The 17,828-nt window shown below is 33.7% G+C and overlaps 1 protein-coding gene across 1 annotated transcript in view; it reads left to right on the forward strand.

The window, feature by feature from the left end:
* Syn1 (Syntrophin-like 1) overlaps window positions 1-17,828 on the forward strand; it is a 157,145-nt gene that overhangs the window by 12,775 nt on the left and 126,542 nt on the right. Inside the window, exon 2 of the mRNA XM_089635614.1 lies at window positions 8,392-8,604. Within this exon, the coding sequence (XP_089491740.1) occupies window positions 8,392-8,604 (213 nt within the window). The remainder of the gene's footprint in view (window positions 1-8,391; window positions 8,605-17,828) is intronic.

A 17,828-nucleotide genomic window follows, 5' to 3' on the forward strand; every position in this document is an offset into this window, starting at 1 on the left:
ATCGGATATCTCTAATTATAGACCTATATGTATACAGTCATCAATCCCAAAATGATCTGAATCTGCTCTGCTCTCTAAACTCTCGCCTGAGATCAATAAAATAATTTCGCACCGTCAACATGGTTTCATGGCAAATAGATGTAATATTTATTTAATACTATGTACACGTCTTCAAACAGACGTATTGTACACCGACTTTAGTAAGGATTTTGACAAAGTCTCACATAAAATTTTAATTAAAACAAAGAATTCTTGGAATAACGGGGATTATTTTAAGATGGTTTGAAAGTTATCTGTACAAAAGAAAAATATGAGTTCAACTCAATTCACACTTTTCACTTTTTACACCAGTTTCGCGTTTTCAAGTCTTCACCGGCGTTCCACAGTGGTCTCATTTGGGACCAATATTGTTTTCCTTGATTATCAACTACATAACTAACATTTTTGATAGAGTTATGATACTTCTATTTGCTGATAATCTTAAAATTTACAAAACTATTACAATATATTAATCTTAATAACTCTTATGTATTACAGTTAAATCTTACAAGGTTACAATAGTGGTGCACCCGTAATGAACTATTCCTAAATATTGAAAAATGTCAAACGTTAACCTTTTCCCGTATCAAAAATCATATCATGCACCATCACCATCAATAACCTTTTTCTAAAAAAATTGAACAAATTAAGACCTTTGGTATAATTTTTGATAGTCATGTTAACTTTTGCTCCTCATATAAATGAAATAGCAAACAAGGCCATGAAATTTTTGGGGTCTATTTTGATGAAGGTGAATGATTTTAAATTAATTACACTGGGTCGGTGAGAAGCAATCTAGAGTATAATTCGACAATCTTGGCTCCATTGTATAAGATTCACCAACTAAAAATCCAGACAGTGCAGAATAAATTTCTGAGATTTATTAATTATCAATTGGGAGTTTCAGACGAAGATCTTAATTACACCTTTTTTGGACTTACTAAACTTGACCGACTAATCATCAAGGCGCACAATGAATGATTTAGACAAGAAAGACTGCTCTCTCGCCAATTCAGAGGCTACACAGACTAGGTAATAAGTATAGTTCAATCGATGTTTACCGCCACCACTCAGTGACCAAACTAAAAATCAATATATTAGAATATTTGTAACTGATCTACAGAATTAATTTTTCTTACATGCATGAACACTTTATCTTTATATATATTTTTCTTTGTTCCATAAAACACCCAGTCGGGCGTAATACATGTTTGTTGTTTACAAATTTGCTTTACAACAAACCGTTCTTGTTTATTCCTATACTAATGTTAAGCCATGTTCTTTATAATACCTAATCTGGCATTATGAAGGTTTGCTAAATGCTATCATTCTCAACAATAAAAATTTCATATTTATTTTACTAACATCAACGATTTTATTAAATATCGTCCCGCTACTACTTTCATAGTACCTTTCTTGTACTCTAATTACTATATATTATTTATTGAACTACTATTAATTAAATGTACAACAACTCTCCACAATAACTTATATTGTACCTGCTTATATTGTCCGTCTTCGGCCTATTATGTCATGTAATACACACTCATTATTGTACTCCTGATCAGCTTACCAAACATTGTATACATGTAAAGCCTTCATGAATAAATAAATAAATATTACCGGAAAAGACAGGTTATTTGGTAAATTTTAATTTTTAATTGAGTTTTATCGCGTGTATTTAATAAAACTTCCATGAAAATAATGTTTTAAATACCATAAATGCCTTCTGCACATGTCCAATACAAATAAACGTTTATATTATGCCAAAATTAATCCAAAATTTCTATTTTTTTGGTTATGTTTTTAATTTTTGATTCTATGAACGAGATAAAAGTGACAATTTTCTTGAAAACTCTTTAATTTTGAATTCTGTGAAATTTTTCGAAGATTTTTTCAAAAATGTTTGTTATAAGCTTTTTTTCCAACTTGTTTCATGTTGTTTCATGTTTGAAATTAAAATATTGCACTTTTTGAAAATTCAAGTATATTACAATTATACAAAAATCTAAAAGTTAATTTTGTCTATTCTAAATTGGTATTTGTTTTTACAACATCTTCAAAATGAAGAAAAGCAAATATCATTTAAAATACCTTATTCGACGAGAAATTATTATTATTTTATTACGTTTATACAACATATAAACAATCCCCCTCGACTGGATAAGCAATGATTATATCTTATGTATCTTTCCAAGAACTATTTTATGTCAGTTTCTATTTTTAGTTTCAATTAGTAAGGTTTTCACGCACATATGGTCGTTTATGAATTGAATATAATTTTCAACACGTTTTTTAGAAAGACCATCAATGTCTGTTTGCGTAATGTGGTTTTATAAATCAATTCTTGCCAGTCTGACAGGCGTTATAACGATCTTCGGATTCGTGAGAATTTTGTTATGTTGTATGAGTTTTAGGTTCTAGATACCTGAACAACACTTGACTTGGCGTTTGATAGATAGCCATTTCTTAACGAATTGATTGATATTTAAAATATAATTTCAAGCTTTGGACAAAGACACTACCAATACCATGCAATAAAAGCTTTCAACAGTTTAAAACTTGAAATTAAAATTGAGGAAAGTAAAAATAAATTCACACACAAAATTACAAAATGGATTAAAGAACAAAAAAGACAATATTACCAAAATTTCATAGCATAAAATAAAAATAAAACCTACACGTAACACACAAAACCAATATAAACACACATCACTCACAAACACAAAAGATTATTTTCAATGTACTATTTTTTAATTTTAAATATATTATTATGTATTATGTATTTTTAATTTTAAATGTACAATTTTTCTCTTTAAATGTATTATGTAGTTTATATTTTCATATTATAAAATGAAGGCCTCAGCACGGGCAAGCCACCCAGTGAGGACTACATTACTGGAAAACTTGAATTGTAAAAAATATTGTGTCTAATAAAAAAAAATCATAGCGGGAAAGCAGTGATTTTGCTTGAGTGAGCTTGTTCGGAATATTAATAGAAGGCGCTCCGAAGAATTAGCGTAATTATTGATCCCTTCAGTACTGGTGGACAGCTGAGAGGTATGTTAAACGCGTGCCTTACATTCGTCTATTGTTATTTCATTTTCTGTATCAGAACAGTTCCTTTTTAAGATTCTTTCTTGTGTTACAAAACTCGGCTGTATATGGATCTACCGGCTTTTGTGTGTCAACCCACGTATAAATTGGTTCTCTTCATTACCCAGTTTTGCTTATTAAAAATACCATCTACATACACATTACACAGCATCCCAAAGATAACAACCAAATTAAGAGCTTCCCGTGCAGAATTTATTTTTTGTCTGAAATAACAATGAGTACAGTTTTTCAGATATTTTTCTAGACTAGCACTTTTAGCACTCAGACTTCAATTGATCCTACTCATTACCGAAACTAGTTCATAGTGCATTATCTAGCTACGACTAGGTAGGGGCACTTTTGCTTTTAATTATTAGATATTCAACTGAACCAGCGTTGTTCGCACATGCCGAACCTGCTAGCGTGCAGCCTTTTACTTTGAATTTTTTTATGTTTTTTAAAACTGCTGCGTTTGTCGGATCTAGCAGGGGTAGGTAGTACATTTTAATTAAGAGAGAGCCCTTTGAGGTGCCCTCGCCTTCTCTACCCCCAGCCGCAACCCGCGCCCCGCTCCTGTCATCAAAGGACACGGCATCAGGCATCGCTGATCAGACTGTGCTCTATCGGATATCGATGATTTGTTGAACTATCGACTGAATTATCCAAGACAGATCATTCCTCGGCTCGGTGATCAATCCCACACCGGTTGAATGCGATCTTAAAGCTTGAATTACTGATTTCTCTCTCTTAATAATGGGGATCTAATTGTAGGTAACATACTTTCTTAGATTTATTTCTTCATGCTTTCATTGTTAACAAATTAAATATTTTATTTTAAGATAATATTGTATATACTCATGCAAAATAATATATAGAGTGTTTTAAGTTTTGTAATTTATCTAAAGAACCTTTCTTTGTGATATAATTGGCTGATGTGGGAGGGTTCAGTTTTTTTTCTATTGGCACTGTATAGTCTCAGGCAATGGTTTCGCTAAATAACAAACAAAACAAATTACAAAGCATGCTAGAAAACAACTGCGATCTGTGTACATTTCAAGCTTTGCTAAGCGACAAATCGCTGTGTGCATATATTACGTACTTTAATTACTTTCAAGGGCGAAGCGGTCATATAAATTTGACTCTTTCTCACATAGGAAATTCTTGATATCTATGTTCACAAATCGTTTTTTACATGTTATATTACGTACTTGCATTACTTATAAGCGCGAAGCGGTTATCTAACTTTGTCTCTCTTTCATAGGAAACTCGCATATACACAGTAACACACATCGGTAAAAAATATATTGATAACGTGCTTTGAGTTAAGAATTTACCTGTGTTGCAATCCTACACATACCATAAATACGAATAATCCTTATAAACTTGATTGTAATGAATGCAATGGATGATAACTGTAGTATAATAAGGTGTGAATGAATACTTAATAGTAATCAAGTTGACTGTAATAAGATAGATACATTTGATTATAATGAATGCGATAGATGATAATTGCTAGATAATAAGACTGAATGGATACTTAATAGAACTCTCGACTACTCGGATAAGACAAATACATTTGATTATAATGGATGCGATGGATGATGACAGTATGATAATAATATTGTAAACTTAATAGCAATCGAGTTGACTCAGATAAGATAAATTGTTACATTACTACTTGTAAATTCACTTTAATTCCGCCAACGTTGGTATATGGTATTATCTGTGGAGTAATTCAATGCAATCGGCAGATTCCAAAATTCATGGCAAGTGGATATTGTAGGCGATAAACTGCCGAATGCTTCGCTAGAATTATTTAGAATTCTAATATCTAATATCTCATAGTGTTGAATAAGTTGACTTTTATCGCTTCTCGCGGTAGCCGAGTTTATAATACAATTGATGATTCAGAAGGGAAATATTAGAGCGAATTCGACCTAGAAGATGATTCAAACGAATATATGCAAGTCAAGTGAATATGTATTAGACTGGGCCCTTAATCCCTTTTTGGGATCCTTGAGTTACTGTTTATATTCTAGCCTCTGTTTTAATTTTCAAATTACAAAGTATATCTGGCCCTTTTACCGAGGCATGAATATGGGACAGCTTTGGTCCACCCCAAAAATGTTTCCGCTTAATATGCAAATATAGCAGAGGCAGTTGTTGTTTTAGATATTACAGGTATTGATAGATATATCTACGTTAAAAATCAATTATTTCGAATAACTCGGACTTGGAATATTAAAAATTTATCATTGTAATTCGAAAATTTAGTGATATAAAATATTGCTAATTTATTGAAAATCCTCTTCAAATTATTAATTATTCTTCAAAGTGCTCTTGAAAACTGTTGAAAATGGGAATACAAGCCTTTAAAGAATGAATTGACAGATTTTATACTAAAATAACAGTAAAACACAAATGTGTTTTGGCGACGTCGGAACGCGTGTTCATAAATATTCTAACATTTTCTCATTTCGTCATTACATAATAACAGGATAAATGCAACTGTGTAAACACGTGTTCCGATATATTGTGAAAGTACTTTTAGTTTATTGGGAAATGGCATGTCACCTTTTTAACACGATTTTTCCTTGAACCTATGTACTTTTTTCAGACCTCCGAATTTATCAAAAATTGAAAAAGCTTTGACAGCCCAGCCTAAGAAATCACTTTCCATATATATTTTTTTATTTCACGCTTTAGGAAAATGACTCCCCCCACCGTTGTGAAAATCGCAGCTAAATTAGCATCGCGGTATTTACCGCAGGCATTTAAACATTAATGCTGTCCGTTTATCATTCCTTATTTTTTAAATCTCTTAATTGGTGGACTTGTTCCGAGCTTATATCTCGGATCGTAGGTTTATTTTTATAAATATCACAATTTAATTTAAGTGTACATTTGTAGATATCCCAACCCCGCAATATCCCATTTATCTCAAAAGAAATATCTAAGTTAAAAAAAGAGGTAGCTCACGCCATCTTCCATTTCAATCAAAGTTTTGTATACCATTAACTGATATCCTGTATATAAAAGGGAAAGTAATTAGGTAGTTCATCTCAGATTTATAACATATTACGTTTGTAACTGAACTCTTTACACAATGTTGTTAACTTAACAAACGACATTCACCCGATCTACTCGTAACCCCAAATTAGCAATGGCCGTTTATAAGAACTTGTGCACACACATTCGCTCTCTCATTCTTGCGTCACCTATCTCACTCTTCCAAACTAACATACACTACACTTATTTTATTTAGTCACAGTTACACTAACAATAATTAATCTGTTCAAATAGCACCATTTCTAAATGGTTCGCCCAGCTTGGTTAGGTACTGGCGACTGTTGAAACTGTTTTATTTAATCCCGAGCTTAATGGCAATTCCAGATAGCGATTACACTTCTATTTCTTGAATCGTTAGTGCACATTCACACGTCCCAGTACTTGCTCCAATTACCGTCCATTTGCCGAGACCTGGCCCCTTTGACCCCAACTTTACTCTTCGCCAAGTAGTCTTGCGCTCATAATGTAATCTTGCACACATCCATGTTGCGGTGGCAATACCCATATACTGAAAACTGCATAGCATTCAGACTCCCAATTAAATTGAAATGACTTTGTGAATGTTCTTCCCCCAGATCCTAACTGCTAAGAAGCAAGACGTAAGCTAATTAATCATCTGGCTTTTACGATGGGTGTTTGTTAATTATCTCATATTAAATAAATGTGATATGGGTTAGCGCAGGAATTACAACTAATTCCAGTTAGATATGATGTTTCTAGTAAAACACGGAGAAAAATGAATACGGCTGATTTATTAAAATACTGTTAAACGTGATTGCAATCCATTTCTTAGTAAAATATTAGTCCATTTAGGATATATTGGATCACGTGTTCTTGCAGCTGTGCTTTTCCTGATAAATATAATGACGAAATGCTACAATATTCGATTTTTTTTAACACGTGGTCTAACGTCCTAGTAAAATTTTCGTATTTTACCAACAGTTTGTTAGGAAAACTGTCAATTCATTCGTTAAAAACTTGCAGTTCCGTTTTTAACAGGAATCCAAATAATTTGACCGGATTCTTAATAAATTGGCAATAATAGAAAATCTGTATGCTAAATCAGCAAAACCTTTGGAGCCTTTTTCTGTCTGGAATTTATGGAGCAACTAAAAGATTCAGATTTCAGCGTCATTTCAATTTTTATCAATTAAGCTATAAAATATCTTTTTGACTGTCATAATGTTTTTCTATCTATTTTTTTAAATTCCTCTGTAAAACAAAATTGTATAAATTTAGTAAATGAATGTATACAGAGAAAAAATACATCAATGGGCGAATTTGGTTAGTAATATTTGGGTAATCATAAATCACAACAGTCTAATACGTTCTCAGATTCATGAACAAATTCTGACATTTTGTAGGCAAGGTTTTTAGGTAAAAAGTCAGTTGTCAGACCAACAACCGTCGCCCATGAATAATGCCGCGAATAAAACTGCCAATAATAAATCGAATCGAATTAATAACGTCACCGGAAAACGGAAAACGGAAAATGTTGCTAAACTGAAAAAAATAATTTACCGTGTGACAGAGTTTTTTATACGAGTACCTTTAGAGCGATGTGACGCTTAAATGCAAGGAATTAACTTGTCATTTTCCGGCCGTCGTTTTTTTGATCCACGTGGCGCTGTCAATGGTGATTGAATCCACTTAAAAGAGCCGGAAAAATACTCCCGTAGCGTTAAAAAATACCTCCCCGGTTGGTTTGCCGGGGACAAGTTTTAAATGGTGTTACCCAGACCTACTGCCTATAAAGTTTTATATTTAATCGATCGAAGGCATACTACAACGTCGATTTTATTTTAAAGGCTAATAATTATTGTTATAATTGAAATTTATTAAATTCGTATAGCGACGCCTTAATTTCGAAGTGGATGATTAACCCTGGTTGACCCTGGCCAACACAAATTGGTTTTGTTTTTGGCAACATACAAAATGACGCTGATTCCAAAACGGTCCCAGCATTTATTTATACACGTTAGACATTGTGTTAAACAGTTTGGGTGTGGAAATTGCTAACTTATTTTCCTCACTCCTACAACTCCTATACTCCTAACTTAATCCTTGATTTACCCAAAAAAAATCCTCACACGATATCCCAAAGATGACGTTTGTGGAGTTTATTACTAATTCATATCCATTTTCCAGTTTTTATCAGACTTATTTTTATATTGAATATTTTTCCAGTGAAATACCTGCGCGAGGTGACGCCCTATTTTCGCGCTGCCAGCATTATCAGCGAGGTGGGCTGGGAGCTGCAGCGCGGCTTCCTGGCGTCGGCACCGCCGCCCCCGCCCGCCGCTGCCGCCGCCGCTCGCCCGCCCGCCAGGCGTTCAGACACGCGCTACGTGCCGCTGTTGTTGGCTTACGTGGCCAGGGGACTCCGTCACCCAGACTCAGGTAATAACACTGAAGGGAGATGGGCCATTTACCATTTACATTAGTGCAAATTTTAGTTTTATAACATGTTTCATGTCCTACTCCAAATCGCATCTATTATCTACTGCCGCGCCCCTTTGTTTCTATCTACACACAGAACACATAACTTTTATCGGTACCGCATTGATAGTTCGTGCAGTTTGGTCGTACCTCGGCGATAATCAGCACGCATCCATGTATCTCTTTGTTCCTATTATCTATGGGTAATTTCAAATTATTTCTATATGGGGTTGTTCATGTGTGTTTATTTTTTATTTTTTGTGTGAAACCGCACACACCGAGAGTCCTAACTGCTCCCAACCATCTGGAACCAGTGACACTATTACATCCCCGATTGGGGTAGTTGCGGGGATGAAGGTAGCGGGAAAGGGGAGGTGATGGGGGAGAGAAAGGAGGGGAAGTACCTCTCTATTGATCTGGTCACCAGACACAAACGATACCATTTCAAGCAATGTTTCAATTCTGAATGGTGGTTTTCACCGGGGCGATACTAAGAGTATCTACCACTCTGAAACGTGCCGCAAATATATTATATATAATAATAAAATTTATTTGCGTCCGCCGGGATTTGAACCCGCTCTGGATATTATATTGGATTATTAGATATTTCATCTACTTCAACCACATTTAAGTAAGCATTGTACTGTATACTGTATATATTATCTACATGTATATTTAGTAATAACATAGATCACTGTAGAAATTTATTCTATTTTTGTACAGCGCCCTTGAGGTAATTTTGCAAATTTTAAAAACCATCCAAATATTATTCATAGTATCCGGCGTCTCGTCATGCAGCGTCGATGTGTCTCTGGGGAACAGGTAGAGGACAGGAAACAATTTGTCTGACATGGAATATTGACATCTGGAATACCCGATAGCTTTAATTTAGGTTCATTCCTTTTTACACATTATTTACAAACGGTATTTCAAATATTTCAAAGGTTATTCTGCATTCGTATCTTCTCTTTGATGATTACTTTAAACTGTTCAGAGAATACCAAACTTTAAAAGGCTGCTTATGATTCCATTCAAACATAGATAGAAACATATTTTGACTGTAGTAAAAGTAAGCGGATTGAATTCAATATATCTAAATGTTTATTTTTGTCATTCTTTAGGGGACACTGTTCAACAATCTACTCCGTGGTTAAGTGTCTTCATTCACACAATATGGGGTGGATATTTCATCCATATCTTTGAGGTGGATCATGGACATAAAGTGGCTATGTCTGATTCTGTATAATATTTTCCAGGCTTTGCAAGATAAATAGAATCCTAACAACTCTATTGTGGGATTCACAGTAAATTATATTGACCTTTTTTACATCGGAAGTCTGCCACTGGACTCAAGATTAGTTATTGTGGTGGTATTTTTAAACTTATTTAAGAAGGGAAAAAAATAATTTATCTGTACAACTTTCGTCTGAGTAAAAAGTCGTCTGGATGCCTTATCCTACAAGAGCGAGAATTCCGCTCCTGTTACAGAAAACAGCGCCAATCACCGTGTTCGCCCATATAATTTATTGTACTCGCCCCCGAGGTTACTTCTCTAAAATTGCATTAATATCAAAATTATCCGAATATTTATCTTTATTCACTTATTCGTATTCTGCAATTTGTCGGCCACTGTCTATCTCCAAGTCACGTCTCCGCTTGCAATTTGAGCTCAATATTATTAGCGCAATGAACTGACCCGTGCTACGTCTCACATTCAAAAACATCCTGTTCCTCCCACGCCTTGCTTCTTCTCAAGCGTCTCTTTTCCAATCAGCATACATTAGCACCATTCGCCAACTACTGTTGACCCGTCAACAACTCTCCATGAATACAATTGATCGTTTCCTCACTTTATACAATAGATAATTATAATTAATATAAAAATTAAGAATCAGAATGGTTACTTGTTATGCTGTCTCTTCTCTTCTGTTTGGCATGGAAACCTTGACACTAAACCAAGCACTGACACGGAAAAAGCCGTTGAAATGCATATAGGAACATCCTCAAAATACTAGTGACAAGTAGGGTTACTAGATTAGAAGTTATTCATCCATCGGTTAAAGAGAGAAAGAGTTTAGAATTTGTGTTGACCATAATAGGAAGAAAACTTCAATGCCTTGGAAACACCAATAATAAGCGATAAATACAAGATAATTCAGGTAAGGATTGGTGAAAAGCGTAGTAGAAAAAGACCTCACAACTTCTAAACATTCTTGATTCACGAGATTGCAGTTCGGCTGAGTTGTTCCGGACTGCAGATTACTGGGTGAAGCTGGATAGTCCGATGATAGCTAACTTTTGCTAGGAAAGAGCATCACAATAATGAGAACTGGAAACAATTTTTAATGTCCCAAATTTGAATGGTTGAAGCGTTGTCAGTTTTTTTATAGTTCAACGCAAATATCAAAACTTTTAGCTTTCATAATTTCCGAATAACTACATTTTGATTTGTGTTTTCCCCAGTGACAGGCGAACCTCTCGTTTGACTTTGAGATAGGTCCGCATTTAATCATTTTTAGTCGTCCGTATTTCTCCCCATTGCGTACAAAAGTATGCCCGTTTTTAAATTATCCATGTCGTGTCGTACTTAATGCCTTTTAATTGTCTTTGGGCTTTGCAATGTTTCCATTGCCGAGCTTTAGACCTCATTTCAACCTATGTTTCTCCTCATTTCGGACCCAAACGATATTTTGATTGTGCTGGAAACTACAAACATTAAATTGTTCAGTGTTTTTTTTGTAAAAATTAATTATAAAGTAATCATTTTACTGGTATTTTTCTTTGTCTTAATAATAAAACAGACATTTTTTCTGTGGCAGCAATTTTTTTTCGAACCTTGACAAATTTGCACGACTTTCAGCTATACATCTCATCTACAACATGATCTATGGAGTTTTGGCATAAGATATAATATTTTATATCTTTATTTTAGAGCTTTAGAGCTCATTTCAACCTATGTTTCTTCTCATTTCGGACCCAAACGATATTTTGATTGTGCTGGAAACTACAAACATTAAATTGTTCAGTGTTTTTTTTTGTAAAAATTAATTTTAAAGTAATCATTTTACTGGTATTTTTCTTTGTCTTAATAATAAAACAGACATTTTTTCTGTGGCAGCAATTTTTTTTCGAACCTTGACAAATTTGCACGACTTTCAGCTATACATCTCATCTACAACATGATCTATGGAGTTTTGGCATAAGATATAATATTTTATATCTTTATTTTAGAGCTTTAGAGCTCATTTCAACCTATCTTTCTCCTCATTTCGGACCCAAACGATATTTTGATTGTGCTGGAAACTACAAACATTAAATTGTTCAGTGTTTTTTTTTGTAAAAATTAATTATAAAGTAATTATATTACTGGTATTTTTCTTTGTCTTTATAATAAAACAGACATTTTTCGACTTTCAGCTAGCTATACATGTCATCTACATCATGATCTATGGAGTTTTGGCATAATATATAATATTTTATATCTTATATGATATAATATTATTGAGAGAGACAAACCGTGAAGACTTGATTATAAGGAATTTGTTTTTAGCTTTGAGATGTTAGAAATAATAAAATTAAGTAAAACCGCGTGTTCAAACTCTTTCTTAACAAATAAGAATATTTTAATTTAATTTTAGGTGCTTACGACCATCAAACTAGGCATCTTCAAATCCAATCAAAATCAAAACGAGTTTGTGCCTTTATAATTAATCTATTACATAATGAATGTGTGTTTGTGACAATGAAGTGATTCATGGGGCGGTCGAGGCGCCCACGCGAGTGAATCCCCCTCGGACCCAATAGGCTTTAGCGTCCCAGGCTTTAGTGTTCTAGGCTTATGTGTTTGACCGCACGCCGACCGCTTGCCGACCGCACACTGGCCGTGCGCTGGCTGCACGCTGGCCGTCCGCTGGCCGCGCCGGTGGCGTGAAACCCCCCAGGGACAATCTGAAATCCTCTACGTGTCAATTATTTTTGGATTTGATTTGTCCGGGCCCTTTTCCCAATCGCCTTTGGGAGCCTCCGGTAATGGGCGCGCGGTCTGTCGCTAGTCGCCGCTCTGATGGTCTTTTATTGAATTTGACAGCCGTTAATGGATTTTCAAAATAAATTACTTTTGTAGTCTCTGTGCTCGTCAAAACGTATCTTTTGGAATAACGAAACTCGAATTGGTAAACAAACAAAAGGACGTTGTTTTAATTGGAATTTCAGAGGTTTTATAGGTACTCAGATAATTAACGTTATCTTTTGTTTTTAAATGTCATCACACACATTTTCCAATTGCCCGGAGCCACTGGTACCATTGTTTCCCCATTTTGTGAGGCTAAGGGTAGTTGGGGAGTAACAGCTAGTGGTGGTGTGGTAATTACATCCCTGACTATTCAGATCTCTTAGAGTAGCTAAAGCCATTTTTAGCAACATTTTAATTTAGAATGGTGGTCTTTCAGTGTCGATACCGAATGTATCTTCCATTCTGGAACTACGCACAAATAGGGTAAACGGTACTATCTCTGGCACCCCCCCATTGATTGGCACTCCTGAATTGAAACAGTAATATTAGTGGCTACGGCGAGAAATATATTCTAATTTTAGACGTATTGTGTTCCCACACTATCCTATTTTTAGATGGGCATAATTTATTTCATACATAGGGCACAATTTTTCAACTGTCAACTGATCCGTGGACGCGGGTAGTGCTCATCGCGTTTTATCAAAATTTCTTATTGTTTTCATAAGGTAAGTCTTCCATTATATTGATAATTATTTCAAGTTTTTACAAGATATTGATATATTTTAGAGTGTTGTGTTGTAAATAAAGGCCAAAGGTGAGTTTCTTTGCCATCCTTATTTAGTTTAAGCGCCTGGATAAGATAATTGCCAGGTGCCAATGATTGTGTGTTACATTTGTATGGAGGTCTATTCATTGGCATGCATGTCAATCACTGTACTTTCATATAATAATTGATAAATTGTGTTTTTTTAGACAATTGATATGTAGTTTTGCTTAAATTCAGCAGTAAAATTTAGAACATACATTTGTTTAATTAAAGTATTATTATTAGCAGTGACAATCACTATAACCTGCACATGACAATCACTATACTGATAGGGGTGCCAATATTTACACTGCCAATGATACACACTCTAAAGTTTACACCATTAATTGATTTAAAATTATTTATTAAAGTTAGTTTTGTTTGTGTTTTTTACAGATATCAAATTAAAATGCCTAAAGTTCCTGCTGATTTAAAGTATTTCAAAAAATACAAGGAGAACGACATTCAGAAGGCTTTAGATGCTGTGAAAAGTGGTATGTCAAAAAAAGCCGCTTCCAAACAATTCAACATTCCACGGTCTACTATTCAATTTAGATTAAGTGAAAAATATGTTAAGACAAGACCCGGACCAGCAACAGTTTTAACAGAAGAAGAAGAGTCTATCCTCGTTCGGTGGATTAGTACAAGCAGTCAGAAAGGTTTCCCACGAAGAAAATAAGTTATTCTGAAGAGCGTGCGATATTTTCTCAGTAAAAATCCTCGACCAAATGCATTTATTAACAACAACCCTGGGGAAGGATGGTATAAATTATTTTTACGGAGACATTCTGAAATTTGTACCCGAACTGTTGAGGCAGTAACTTCAGCGAGCTCGGTTGTTTCAGAAACAAACATAAGACGCTGGTTTCAACAAATCTACGACTACTTACATGAAAACGATTTAACTGAAATATTAAATGATCCAAAACGTATATTTAACGGATTAAAAAATCAAGAAAAATATCGCAAAAAAAGAATAATAATACTGCGATTGAAAATTTGCCCGTTTAAAAGCCAAATGAATGTTTGAATTTTGAAGATACTCTTCCACCAAAGATAAACAAGAATGGTTCGACTTCAACACAATTTCATTCCAAAACTTCTTGTTACCTCGTGCAAAAACCTACAAAATTACAAATAATTACTCTTCTTGAAAAGGAAAAATCAATAGGAAAGGAAAATGAACCATCAACATGGAATAATATTTTCCAAACCAACAGTGCAAGCGTACATAAATCTGTTGAACCTAAAATAAAAATCATTTCATGCGTGACACTCAAAAAACCATTTAAAATTATAGTTAAAAAACCCGTTTCCGGAAATGACAATAATATTCAAAGTCTTACCAGATGACACGAAAAATCTTTCGGAAAGCGAAATTATTGAAGCTTTGCTAAAAGAAGATTGAAATTTCTTAAAAGAAGTACGTAATACTCAACTACCGCAGTTTTTTTTAATATTTGAAAAATATAATTTTTTAGTAAAATGTATCCTCTTTGTGAATTGTATCCTCTTTCAATAAAGTTTACTGAAAAAAAATGTTTTCTTTACAAAAATAATATATAACACAAAGTGCCAATGATTATACTTCTTGCAATGCCAATTAATGTATTGTGGGTGCCAATGATTGTACTTTTTATATGTTTGCGATTTGATTCACTATAGTGAGAAACGCAAGCAAAATTAAAGACAGGCAACATTGAAAATGTGCACTCAATTGTTGAACAAGTCAACTGTAATAAATATATTTTAAAAAACTTGCAATGATAACACAAAATCGGGGAACAAGTTGGAAGTTTACCATAAAGTGCCAACCATTGTACTCCTTACCCTACGCAAAATTATATTAAATATTAATTTGAAAACTCCAACATTCCCGATTTGCAAACCTTTGAGTATACAAGCTTACAACTCTGCCACGAAGTTGGTCGGAATTCTACAATGCTCCTTTGTTAATAATGATTTTGCGTCGTGGTTTTCACCCATAATCCCGTCCCTCTCCTCGCAAACGACTTCTAATAATCGTATAAAGGCCCACCTCTGTGAAAGCAGGTTGTGAGTCGGAGCCGGACAGTAAACACTGGGAGTGTATTTTTCCGCCTATCCGTTCCGCATCTCGTGGACGTTTGTTCAATGTAGCGGACACAAAGAAGCGCCTCAATAAATGTCCCCGGGATAGATGCGGGGTTGATTCAGGCTGCGGTCCGACCCGCCCCGCACCCATTGTCACCTTCCCTTTCCCCTTACAATTCTCCGGGCACTGTATTCATTTGAAAACTTTTCTACTAAATTTCCGCAGTTTTCCATCCGGTGCTGCTGCGTTTATATCCGGTTTGAAATTATGATAAATTTTAATATTTATTTAATATTTGAAAACATATATTTTTACATAGATAAGTATACAGGATAAAAAAAGATATAAAACAATAGAGATTAAAGTAGCCTTTCCTCACCATAAATAAATACTTGCGATATTTTCTTTCCTGCGTGTTATCTGAAAAACAAATATTTCTAAAATATATATTTACAAGGTATATCCCCGTTAATTCTGAATTGCATAATATTTATTGTATATGGTATTTGTGCAGTTAATAAATCGAATTTTTAAAATGCTCAAATAGCAGCAACTCAAAACGCTCAAATAGCAGCAACTCAAAACGCTCTGAACCTACTGTGATGTCACGCCTTACCGGCCGGGACAACCACGTGAACATTGTGGTGTAATCTGATATAAATCCCCTTGGAACCACCTGGTATTTTAAATTTAGCCCTTTTTTTGTAAGTAAAAAAAATCTACTAAAAATATTCATATATTTTATGTTAGGTACTATGACAATAGTGAGGGGGGCCTCCACACGATACGACTTGCAGAACCCAACATAAAGTGAACTTCATTAAACATCTGAAAGGTTTTAACATTAGTTGGCAAACATAATATATCTTTAAAAAAATAAATTTAAAGATATTAAAAAAAAACTTAAATATTTGAGGTGGACATACTTTCTTAATTCCTCTTTAAAATGAATCATATTTTTCATCTAAATAATTTCATTTTGGATTTTGTTGTCAGGTTTGACGACCTGGTACATCAAAGATTTCTGGGTGCTTGAATTCTTCCTTGTGTGCATCTAATTTGCTTTGCGTTTTTCGTCCCGTGTCCGTGCATCTCGTTATTGTAATTTATTTTTCCTTTCATTCAACGCAATCATTTGATAACGTGAACCTCACTGACTGCTTTACCCGCGTTAAATATAAATAAACTGAAATTAAATGTAACAAAATGTAATTTCATGTTGTTAGGTAAAAAAGCTAAATTAACTTATTACTTATTACCCTAAACATAGAGAATCAAAATATCGAATAAGGATGAATTTAAATACTTATATATTACGGTAATTGTAACCGGTAAAAAATTATAACTTTGAAATATTAAAGTTGCAAAAGAGGTTCCCTTTTTAAGTAGGATGAAGGAAAAATGAAGTGTTTAGGTCTAATGCAAAAAATTGGTGTACAACACACTGTAGCATCCGACCTGAGTTTTTGTTTTGTTTTTTGTTTTTGTTTTTGAATTTTTTATTTAGATGTATGCAAAATTTTTTCATACATCTAGTAGGAAAATATTAAAAAATACAAGAAATAACAATTACATTTTAAAAGAAAAAGATAAATACACAAAATTATATTATATAAGATATCTAGGTGACTAAAATAATATTGGTGAGTTCAAAAATCAAAAATTATTTTTTACATATAAAGCACATGTCCTAGTTATTTATTATTATTATTACTACTATCCACATTACTCTTAGTTACTGCACAAGTGTAATTTTTCTGATCAATAAAACAAAATTTTAACATAATCAACATTTTTAATACTTCAGAACAGAGGCACTGTGCTGTAGTATATACTGGGATAAGTGTGTGCAACATTTAGTCTATAATTACCTAGTATTTATTAATATAAGTTAAAAAATAAAATGTTACCAGATTATATGTTAAAAACTGTTAATTAATAGTTCGTGACTATCCCACGAGACGCTGCAACGATTTTAGGCTTCCTAAAATAATTTTTTCGGGACCACAAAACAATTTTTACTATAAAGATTTTAAAATGTTCAACGAAAACCCTTTAATGTCCTATGTTAAGTCAGCTAAAAGTCTTGCAGTTTTTTTGGGTTATATCTCAACGTTGTGAAGTTAAAATTTTGGTACGTAGGTAATGGAATATTACTATAGTAGTTTTAAAATATATATACACTAGATATTATAAAATATTAACATTTTATAGCTAAGGATTTTTTTTCTTTATTCGATAACATATCCATGTCGGGTTATTAAAGTCCCTCCACACGATTCGATTTAAGAGAA

This window comes from Hesperophylax consimilis, chromosome 9 (assembly GCF_061612785.1).
Source record: "Hesperophylax consimilis isolate HC1 chromosome 9, BYU_Hcon_1.0, whole genome shotgun sequence".
In the NCBI taxonomy this organism is placed as follows: domain Eukaryota; kingdom Metazoa; phylum Arthropoda; class Insecta; order Trichoptera; family Limnephilidae; genus Hesperophylax; species Hesperophylax consimilis.